The sequence below is a fragment of the Arachis hypogaea genome, chromosome 5 (genome assembly GCF_003086295.3).
Source record: "Arachis hypogaea cultivar Tifrunner chromosome 5, arahy.Tifrunner.gnm2.J5K5, whole genome shotgun sequence".
Classification (NCBI taxonomy): Eukaryota; Viridiplantae; Streptophyta; class Magnoliopsida; order Fabales; family Fabaceae; genus Arachis; species Arachis hypogaea.
The window spans coordinates 23,743,976-23,756,092 of record NC_092040.1 but is presented as its reverse complement, the minus strand read 5'-3'; the positions used below and the strand labels follow the sequence as shown (position 1 = coordinate 23,756,092).

The window sequence follows — 12,117 nt, the reverse complement described above, 5'->3', positions numbered from 1 at the left end:
AAAAAATCTATTCTTCAAATTAACTTGGACTTTTGCTAAATCCAACTATTTATTATTTTCGTTCTTTCAATACTTGGATCATTGATTTTGGTGTCACACATCACATTGCATCAAATTTGTCTTGGTTTATTTTTTACACACAAATTTTTTTTATTATTGTTCATTTAATAAATGGCTCTCAAATTACTATTTTTTAAAAAGGCATTATTCAATTTTTACCATCCTTAATTCTTCATGATATTCTTTATTTACCTCATTTCAATTTTAATATTATCTCCATATCAAAAATTACTTCCGCACTCAAATGTGTACTCACTTTTTTTATCTTCTTTTTACACTCTACAAGCCAACAATTTAACTACGATTGATTTGGGCAGAATAAGAAAGGAATTATATATCATTGAACCCAATTTCAATAAAAATTCATCCACTGCACATTCCGTAAATTCTATCCAATCCCACCCATTACACCTTTAAATATATGACATTTTTGTTTAAGATATCTTTCTGGACAAAGACTCAATCATCTACATAAACATTTTTTTTATTTCTATGCATCATGACGAGACTTGTGACATTTGTCATCTTTCTAAGTAAAAGAAACTTTCATTTTCTCAAAGTTTTAACAAAGCTAATGCAAATTTTGATTTATTACATTTTGATATTTGGAGTCCGTTTCGACAAAATTCTATTCATAATCATAAGCATTTTTTTACTATTATTGATGATTTTAGTCGCTTTATATGATTATTTTATTAAAATCAAAAGGAGAAGTGCGAAATTATGTAAAGAATTTTATTACTTGAGTTGAAACACAATTCAACTCTCAAGTCAAAGCTGTCTATTCTGATAATTGACCAAAATTCATTTTACATTATTTTTATGTTTCAAAGGGCATTATTCATCAACGTAGTTGTGTTGAAATTCCCCAACAAAATAAAAGGGTAGAACACAAGCATCAATATATTTTAAATATAAATCGTGCTCTTATATTTTAATCTAATTTACCATCATCTTTTTGGTCTTATGCTATTAAACATGTTGTTTATTTAATGAATAGAGGTTCATTATCTGTAATTAATTTTAAAATACTATTTGAGGTTTTATTTAATCATCCACCAAATTATCATAATTTTAAAGTTTTTGGATGCTTATGTTTTATTTCTATACTAATGACAAATAAATCAAAATTTGACCCAAGAGTAAAAAAGATTGTGTTTATTGATTTTCAATATGGTTTTAAAGGATATATTGTTTTTGTTTTAGAAAGTAAAAGGATTGAGATTTCTAAAAATGTGATTTTTTATGAAATGATCTTTCCTTTAGTCACCAAAAAAAAAAATCTAATTCTATATATCTAATCCAACATTATCAAACATGCCTTCTCAAAAATAAAATTTTTCTTTCAGTTGGACCCTTACTCATACCTGTTGACCCACTTTCATCTAATTCTTTCTTTTCTCCAACAACTTCTCCTTCTTCTTAACTGTCCTTTTCTCCAACAACTTCTCCTTCTTCTTAACTGTCGTGTACTAACCAACTTGAACCCATGACCACCGAAACTATTTCAAGTTATACACTCTCTCTTGCTTTTACAGTAGACATACACTAATTCCTCATCACCTCTTCATCTCACGTCACCTTCCTCATCACCTGAATAATCCTGTCCTTGTCATTTCGACCGATCTCACCGACCTCCAGTATATCTTTTTGATTAATTATTTGTGCAATTTCTCTCTCAACTCCACAAATCTTTCCTTCAAAGTGTCGGTATCCTCTATCTTCAGTTATATCTTTTTCTTTTCTTTCATCGTCACATCATAAGTTTCTTTTATCGCTACATTATGATATTGAGTCAATGTCTTTTAAGGACACCAATTAATACTCTAATTGGTATAGTGTTACGAAAAATGAGTTGGATGCTTTTGAGTTGAACAAAATTTGGCGTCTTGTTGATTGCACTGCAGGTGTTAAGCCCTACAAGTTTGATAGTTCAGTTGATTGATATAAGACACGCCACTATTATTTTTTATTGGGAAACTCTTTAATATATTAGAAGACCAAAAAACAAATCACCGTTATCCGCTCATCCACTAAAGCAGAATATTATACACTTGTCAACACAACTTGTGAATTTTAATGGATACTAAATATGTTACAATTTTTACGCATCTCTTCAATCCACCCATCAGTTTTATATTGTGATAATTAGAGTGTCCTTCATATTACTGCTAATTCAATTTTTTATGAACGGACCAAACATTTAGATGTTAATTGTCACTTGGTTCGACAAAAAATTCAAATTGGAGTGATAAAACTTCTTCCCATTCTCTCTTCTAGGTAGCTAGCTAACATCTTCACTAAACATTTGTCTCCTTAACCCTTCCATCTTAATCTCAATAAATTTGGTATTTTTGACATCTTTCATCCTCTCGTTTGCAGAACCATATTAAACTACTTTTCAACTTTAGTCTATAACAACAACAAAGAAGTTTCGGCCTGTAAATTCAGTCTAACAAAATACATAAATTCAATTACAATTTCAACTTATATATTTTTAACTTTATTTTTATAATTTTCAATTAAAAAATAAATAACACAATTCTTTATTTTTGTCTATTCTGTACTTTTCATGTATTTTTTAGATTTTATTAGTATGATTAACTAAAAAGTGAAATGGAGTTGAAATTAATAGTTATTCCTATAAAATATTACAGAATTATTTTATTTTATTTTTTATTTATTTAATTTTTAATTATTTTTATTGGATTTTTGTTGAATATTTAATTAATGTTTATCCTGAAATAAAAAACTCCTTGGATTACATTTTATATATTATGACATGTTGAACTTCATAATTCAATAAAAATTTTGAATAATTCATTAAATAAGAAAAACTATGTATAGAAGAAAATAAGAATTTTCATGTAAGATATTTCGGACTTTTTAAATGGCAAAAACGAAAACGATAACTTTCTTTTCTTTTAAATCACATTTAAAGATATACTATATTTTTAAAATTGAGTCAATTTTTATAAATATTTGTTAAAAACCTTCAAAATATCTATGTTGTATCAATGATATTATATGAATCTTAGAATTTTAATTAATCATATTCATAAATCACACTATAACAAAAAAAGAAATAAATGTTAGTATGGTATTTCCTCAAATGAAAATATTATGCACCTCTAGTCATAAGTTTTTAACTAACCAATTCATAAGTTTTTAGTTATCATTTTTTTATAAGAATATCTTATTTGTTATCAAGCAAAAGAGTTTACTTTTATTAATAATTAATTTTAACAATTTATTATATAAAAAATAAAACAATCTAAATTGTATAATTCTATATTCATTTAATTATTAAGTTTTATTACAAAAAATTAAAATAATTAATTTTTATGCTGAATATTATCTAAAAATATATTTTTCACTATATGTAAATATACAGTTGGATATTAGTATAAAAATTTTTATATATGTTTATAGTTTATAAATTTAAATTAAAAATAAATTATTTTTTTATATAATTGAATCTTTATTTTAATTTTAACTAGTGTATAAACCTGAGCACGAAAACATTTATAAAAGTAAAAAAAATTATATGCTTTGATATTTAAAATAAAAATATAAAATAATTATTATTTTAAGAAATTTATAAAAATTATTATCAAAATATCAAAGTTTAATTTAAAAAAAGTGAGTAATAATTATTTTATACTTTTTAATGTAAAATAATTATACACTGACACATAATTTAAAATAAAATTAAAATATTTACATTAGAATACTATTTTTTTCAAAGACTTCTCTATAAACAACATTGATGGTTGAATTTATAAACATTTCTACGTGATTCATAAGTAAAACTTTTAAATCTCTCTTACTCTTAACTCTTGAAAGTGCCACATATAGTTGGCCATGTGTAAAAACTGGTTTGGGCAAGTACAATCCAACATGAGATAAAGTTTGTTCCTGAAACTTATTAATTGTCATGGCAAACGATACTATTATGGAATTCGTTGGAATCTAACTGGGACGGTTTTATTTGTTGGTACCATATTCATTCTTGAAATCAAAGCAATATGACCAATATTGCTACCAGTTAAGACTTCACATTCTATGACATGATTTTCAAGCTTTCTAACTTGTAACCTTGTACCATTACAAAGACCACTGGATTAGTCAATAATTCAATATTCCTCAATAACATCACCGGAACACCAACCTTGAGTATTAATTTATGTGGAGGCAAACCAGAGCAATTTATGCTATTTAGTAATTCAGGACCATAGAGATCTAGTTGACTCTCCATATTTCCTTCATCCATACAAATAGAATCCGAACTAAGATATAATTTTTTTCTCCAGAAATGATGGCCATCAGATGGTTGTTGACCTCTTCAACGATGTCTAGTGTGGGAGCCAGTATAGTTCTTGCTTTGAAAAAATCCTTTGAGGACATGTTTTCCAAAATATTTGGATAAGAAAAATGAACTAACTCATCAAATGCCTGATCCGAAGAAGGAATAACAATATCTCCTGGAAGACATATCTCAGATTCACCATCCATATTGTCACTTATTAGACCATCACCAACTTTCAATAACCACTCACCAAATTGTTCTGTCTCATCTTGATCTGAAGCAGTCGTCCCTACAGAAAGTCTCATGTTTTTTGTTAGTTTGAGCACCTAATAAAACTTCCAAAGGTAAGACGAATTCACGGTTGAATGAACGATATCTTGTCTCGATCCTCGTAGAATGATAGAAAAATTTGTCTAAAGTCTCCACCTAGTACAACCACTTTTCCTCCAAAAGGCAAATCTTTGCTATATATTGGAGAACACCTCATGATATCACCCAAGCATTTATCAAGTGCTTCATAGCAGTACCTACTAACCATTGGAGCCTCATCCCAAATTATTAGTTTGGCTTTCAATAGTAATATTGCTTGAGGGGAATCAGGTTTAATGTTACATACAGAATCCTCAGTTATATTCGGCGGTGTTTTGAACTTTGAGTGTGTCGTTCTTCCATTGGGAAAAAGTAAAGATGCAATACCACTCGAAGCAATGTTTAAAACTATATCACCCCTTGAGCGAATCTCAGCAGACATAAGGTTCCAGAGAAATATTTTTCCAATACCCCCAAGACCATCCACAAAGAAAAAACCCCCCTTCATCACAATACACAGCTGTAACAATTTTATCGAATGTATATCTCTGCTCAGATGTTGCAATAGCTAACATGTCTGAGACATTTTTCTTTAAATCATCCCTGTTAAAATTTAGCTCTTCTTTAATAACCCTTTCGGTTAACAAAGAACTATCAACTTCAGTTGTTAAAGGCATATGAGGATAGTCTTTGAAGATTTTACCATAGAAATGTAAGATCTTGTATATATCCATTAAGCACAACTGCTTAATCTCATCATCTAACATTGTTAACTCTGCATATTATACGATACTGTAAAAATTCAATCAAACTAAAAATGATCAATAAGGAAGAACTTTTATCATTGTAATTAATAAAAACTCACCCCTCATGTTCATCACGGCTCTCTGTCGATACAAAATATCATCTGAGAGTTGATGCCAACATCTATCCCAAACATGTTCTGGTCTTGAGATATTTTTGGATGTTAATAGAATGACAAATAACCTCCTAACATATGATCCTGAGGCCCATGAGCTTGCTTCCTTAATTGTATCAATGAATTCTTTGTCATCTTGCAAGAGTCCAAGGGCGAAGCATGCATCTCTATACGTAGCATAAATTATTCCTCCTACTGTTCTTATATCTCGCAAACTCATACATCCTTTTTGAGTATTCAAGAGAAGTCGTTGGTAGTATTCTTCGGTATTTGCTACAAAAAGTTTGGTTAAACTCCCACTTTTAAGTTGTTAAATGGATTAAACTATGCTATTTTAATTATTATGTAGCTACACATCCGCATAAGAATAATTTTTCTAAAAAATATAGAAAAATAAAAAATTGTATAATCTACAGGTTATAACTGTTGAAGGTTATTTGAACATTTATTTTCTAGTGTAGATAAATCGAATAAAATAGACGTGGGGTACAGGCTGTTAAGATTTTAAATTTAAATCATTAAATAAGTAAGATCAAAATTGAATATAAACTCGTCATTACCTGTAGGTACATGAGTCAACCTTCCAATTGCAAAGTCTTTCTTTCGAGAAAACCACTTTAAAGAATCGTCCTTCCAAACAAACTTGGTTGGAAACTCAGCATAAGTCAGACTTCGAGCATAGGGATATGACATGTTTGCTGTCATCCATCCCAAAAATATGAACTTATGAGATATTGCTCTTTTGACAATATCATTCACATTAGAAGTTTCACCATAAACCACAGGTTGCTCATCCTCCAAATGGAATGGAAGTCTAATCACAAATGGTTCTTTCTCTTGGATTTCATATCCAAATAAACGCCAGACTGCCTCACATGTCGAAATGTACCTACAATAGTAGCAATTTCTAATTTCATCAACAACTTGTGTGGCTTCTGGCGGATCACCAGCATTGTATAGAGTAGCTGTTACGCGATCATTACCCTTGTGTACATACTTAAACAGATATTTAATAGAACTTTTTTGGCATGTGTATTCCACATTTATGTGGCACCCGAACTTGAGCAATAATTCTGGATTATACGGAACAATGAATTTATTGTCTAGTACACATTCCCTTTTCTTCACTGTTTGACCGTTATTAGTACGCCAATATTTGGGAAATCTGGCCTCATCAATGAGTGTTCGCTATCTAAACTCTTTAGGATAGAACTTTGAACATGATCCATTCTTCATGCAAGGTGAATTCTTGTTGTACGGACCATATAGACCATGTACCATGTAATTTTGAATAGCTCCATGTAGATTTGGCCTTTCATTTTCATCAAGAATCTCAGCTGTTATATGTTTGTCTATGTCATATGATGTTTGTGGCTTAAACTCGTTACTCATGAATAAAAGGATATGTGCATGCGAAAGCCCTCTCTTTTGAAATTCTACAGTGCAAACGTCTAAAAATTGAAAAAGGCAAATGAGCAAATCATTACAACATAAGATTTTAATAAAACGTTGCATAAACACAGACTTACATCCCAAAATTTTGTCAAAGATTTTTTTCTCTTTTAGGTCATCAATCAAGCCATCAAGCTTAATCTTGAAAACTCAACACAATATATCAGGACGGTCTTCTACCTTCAATCCAATGGGAGTCACTTTTCTTTTTATCTCATCTCATTCAGGGTTACAGGTCAAGGTGATAAAATAGCTAGGATATCCTACATATCTGTAAATTGCAAATGTATTTTTACAATTATTCATCATATACCTAGGTCCACCGGTAAAAGTACTAGGAAGAATGATTCTTTTGCCAAGCCTTGCAGCATCTACATCCCTGTTTATAAGACTTTCATGCAGATATTTGTATTTATCAACCCTCAACTGTGGTTGTTTACACCTAAAGAATTTTAACCTTTCTGATTCCACCATTGTGTAGGCATCTATTAGAAACTGTTGGGATAATCTCTTTAATCTCAGAATTGACGGAGATTCACCCGTCCTTCTCTGTAGTCGAAAAGAAAAGAATTGTCGCAAAGTGATTGTTTTATTTTTCTTTGTAAGCCTAGCGGAGATAGAATCTAATGTTGTAATATCCAAACAAAATCCATCCTCCCCATACAGAAACAACAATGAATATGGCAAGGCTAAATAAGATGGATGAAAAACATCAATCCGCTGGAGCTTTTTAGATTGACTCTCTATAATAATATCTCTATCTTTGCTAAGTTGTTCGACATCGCCAACAATCAATGCAGCCACCCCAGATGCAGATGGCATGTTGTATGTCCTGCCATCTGTAGTCCTTTTACTAATCAACTTAAGTTTTTTGTTTGTGCAATTTTTCTGTTGGTACCTATCTCTTGCATAGCGAAAATTCTTTGCCAAACTATTATATTTGTCTAGCATATTTTCTTAATATTGCCACAATTTTCCTATTCCACTCATTTATAGCTTCATTGGAACTGCGAAAAAAAAACCAATAAAATTTATGTTATTTTCTCTCACAGATAAGAAATAACTAAAAAGTTTGATTGGTTGCATGAAAAATACCAATGTGTGCCTATTTGATTATCAATCTCATTTTCTGTGTCATAGATATATAGTTGGGCAAATGTTGGTCGCAAACTATCAGGAGGAAGTAAGCTACCAATGCTATGGTAGTTTTGACCTCCAAGCTTAAAAATTGGAGGAGCAGTCCCATTGTTCACCCCACGCTCAATTTTTCTGGCCACTGATGTAAAACAAAATATTGAATTAAATGTCCTTATATTTTTTAGGAAATGAATACTTCTTTGATCTCCTCTAGTATGAAGTTGAATGAGCTCATCAGGAGGCACAGAAAGTAGAGGAAGCTCGATCTTTCCGTCCATACAACATAATGAAAATTTTGGTTGGGACGACTGTTTGGATTTAGCAAGCCTTTCTCCAGACTACATCCATGCTTTATAGTATTGACATTGATAAATAGGATTTCCTATATCCCAAACATCTGCCGAATGAACTCTCTTTAGATACTCAGTTGTCATACCGATGTAATTTAGTCCACGATGTACACAAAGATGTAAATAAACATACAGATAAAATTTTTACATACCGTCTAAGATTTCTGAGGATGGTATAAAATTATCTTCCATATCCACATCCAACATTGAATCATCATAACCATTCAAAACTACAATAAATAAAAATTATAAAACATACAAATATATATGTTGATGTATTACTAATAATTCATATCTCTTACAAACTACAAACTTAAATTTTTGATATAATGAGAAATTACCTTCATCGTCAACAAAAGGGTCAACATTTTGGCAATTTTATGTGTCACCGCTTGGTGGGTGCGTCTTAACAGTCGATAAATTTACATTTTCATAAAGTTGTGCCAAATTAATAGCCACCGAAGCAACAACAGAGGAAGATTGTCTTTTTTGTACACCAATTATAGTAGAACTTCTTTACAAAAAGTTTAATTTTATTCAATTAAATGTTAGACACCATAGAAAAGAAAAGAATATAATAATGATGATCATCTTTTCTAAATTACCTTTCTGTTAGGCACGATCTGTGGAAACTGTAGTGTGATGGAAGCTGATTTTGTGGAATGACTTCCTTAGATTATTGGCGAGTCTTTGTACACTGGAGTATGCTAGAATTGTAATAAATCTATGTTATATAAATGATTTTCGATGAAGTATACTTTTTGTTAAATATTGGTGTATGAATCATTTGGCAATCATTAATTATACGTACTATTTGTTAACACGGACAGTGGAGTTCTTGTCAATAAGGGATCCGTCTGTAGAGTTAAAGATTTAGATCTTATCTCTGATGTAGAAGGTCTTACATAATTAGGAGGAATATTTTTCTGTCCAATTTCATGCGGCAGAGTGTACACTATACATAGATAGTTGCTTCCTTATGAATGAGTAATGACAAATATATAGAAAATTTTTGTCATTAAACTGATATAAATTAAATTTAGATAAATATGAGTCAATTACAGTGAGAAAAATGTCACCTTTATTTTCACTGAATTGTAAACTGAGAATATTAAATGAGGTACCAGTTTCTCGACACACTGTTCTTTGACTTGTAGTAATATGATGCACATTTTTATGTACGTCAAAATTTGTATTATTGTTGTTCTTCGACACTGTTAAGTCAAGAAAAATAAATGAAACACAAATAATAATTATTCAATTAAACTGGATTGTAAACTGAGAATATTAGATGAGGTACCAATTTCTTGACACACTGTTCTTTGACTTATAGTAATATGATGCACATTTTTATGTACGCCAAAATTTGTATTATTGTTGTTTTTCGACACTGTTAAGTCAAGAAAAATAAATGAAACACAAATAATAATTATTTAATTAACTAATCTCGTATTTGATTTTATACAATTTTAGTAGTATACTTTCGTAGTTAAAAAAAAATTGTATTGGTTGAGTTTTATTGAATTATTTTTTAAATTATTAAACTAAATCAATGAGTATCTATATCATATTATTTAAAATATACCCAGTCATAACTTAAAAATAAATACAATTCAATTTAAATAATAAATAAAACTCTAAATTTAAATATAATTTTAAGATTTCAATTTATTTAAATCAAGTTAAATAGATCTACACAAAAGCATCAAATTTTATATTTTTTCAATTAGTATAGAGTTTTATGTATTAATTTAGATTAAATAGTATATTATTTTAAATTATAACAGAGTATATCTTAAATAATATTAAATAATTAATTAACTTAAATAGTACATGAAGATTTAAAGATTGTATAGTTTTTATGTAACTTATAACTTATTAAATATGAATTTAAAAAAAATTATAAAGATAAATAGTTATTTACAGTTTTTCAATTACTAAATTAAAATATTTAAAAAATTATGTATAGTACAAATTACTTTATTAATATTCTCAACAAATAATGATAGTTTAAACTGTATTTTTTCATAAAAAAATAGATATTAAAAAAGTTTCATAAAAACACTTACCAAAAGTACAAAAAAAAGTAGACTTATTATCATCAAATCTTTTTCGTTTTCTTGCCAAAATGATCTTTCGTCTTAGCCTTACAACCTTGGATTGTGTGATTAGAGTGGGATATATTATCGTTGTTAAGTCACTTATCTATAATGTACTTCTTTGGCAACAATGAACTACGAATACAAATTTTTAAATTTTAATACTAATCTTGGAGTTAAATTTTAAATATCCATTAACTTACAATACTGATTATTTATTGATTAATTTATGAGATATCATTTTATACTTAAAAAGTAAAAAAACTTAATTTTTAAATATGTAAAAATATATTAATAATAACTTTTAATTCACAAATTAATAATCTAATTAAAAGGGGTATATATATATAAACCAAACCAATTTAAATATAACTGTCTTAAACAAATTAATTTTTATATTATATATTATTAAATAATTAATTAAAAATATACACTCATGCACAACAATTTTTAAATTTGAATTTAGAAGTGATTAATAAATTATATTTTTTTAATTAACGTATAACAAAAAGAATTAGTTAAGGACAAAATATTCAACATATAATAATTTTAGTCATTTAAAATTTAAATATTAAAAATTAGATTACGTATTAAAAATTAAATACAACTTTGTGGTATGTTTCAATAATAATAATAATAATAATAATAATAATAATAATAATATACTTTTAAAAAGTAGTACTGTATGTTCTTTGTGGCATGTAATATTTAAATTTATTTTATAAATAATAAAATAATTTTTTTGGATAATTAGATTAAGTGAATAATAAAAATTAGTATCTAAATTAACAAATTTTAATCTATCTAATAAAAGAAATGAAACTTACATAAAACATATGAAACTTACATAAAACATAGTGTATTGTGTAGTAACAGCACTTTTAGAGAGTGCATAATAGTCTTATTTTTTTTCAAATATTTAACAATTATACAAATATTATTTATTTTCAATTACTAAGCTAATAAGTTTATAACATGTAAACCGTAAAAAAGTAAAATTGCAAGGAAGTTGAACAAAATAAAATAAAAACACTAATCAATAGAAGACTAATCGACACTTAAAAAATTTATTTGAAATGAAAAAAAAATAAAAAACTTACATAAAGATATGGTGCAATGTGCAGCAGTAACACCTTTAAAAAATATCTAATAATCAAATATTGAATATGATAATTATATGTAATTATAGAGTTCTTATATAGAGCTATTATATTTTGGGCTGGGCTAAAATTTTAATGAGTATATGTTATAATTTGTTGGAAAGAATCAAAGAAATGATTTTATTTCAAATCAAAAAATTTTTTTTTGAGCGAAATAAAAAATTTCCATTTACAGAATCATAAATATAATGTAACCTATTTTAGTGTGCCACAGCAACATACAACACCAACACCCTAACAATCACTCTTATTCAGTAATTACTCTCATTTAATAATATTTTTTATTTGATAATTTAACATTTAATGACTAATTAATAATAAA

General features: G+C 27.9%; 1 protein-coding gene across 1 annotated transcript; it reads right to left on the bottom strand.

The window, feature by feature from the left end:
• Nucleotides 1-4,724: 4,724 nt before the first annotated feature.
• LOC140184851 (uncharacterized) lies at nucleotides 4,725-7,871 on the bottom strand. Its single transcript, XM_072238039.1, has 5 exons — nucleotides 7,346-7,871; nucleotides 6,876-7,048; nucleotides 6,158-6,581; nucleotides 5,311-5,453; nucleotides 4,725-5,198 (listed from the first exon to the last, which is right to left on the bottom strand). The coding sequence occupies exons 1-5, from the start codon at nucleotides 7,869-7,871 to the stop codon at nucleotides 4,725-4,727; spliced, it is 1,740 nt and encodes a 579-aa protein (XP_072094140.1).
• Nucleotides 7,872-12,117: the final 4,246 nt, after the last annotated feature.

Coding starts and splice junctions, on each gene's coding strand:
- LOC140184851 (XM_072238039.1), bottom strand. CDS start 7,871: ATGCCATCTGCATCTGGGGTGGCTGCATTGATTGTTGGCGATGTCGAA. Junction 7,049..7,345: donor TAGGTATATGATGAATAATT/GTAAAAATACAT, acceptor TTCAATTTTTAG/ACGTTTGCACTGTAGAATTT. Junction 5,454..6,157: donor GTTGACTCATGTACCTACAG/GTAATGACGAGT, acceptor TATAATATGCAG/AGTTAACAATGTTAGATGAT.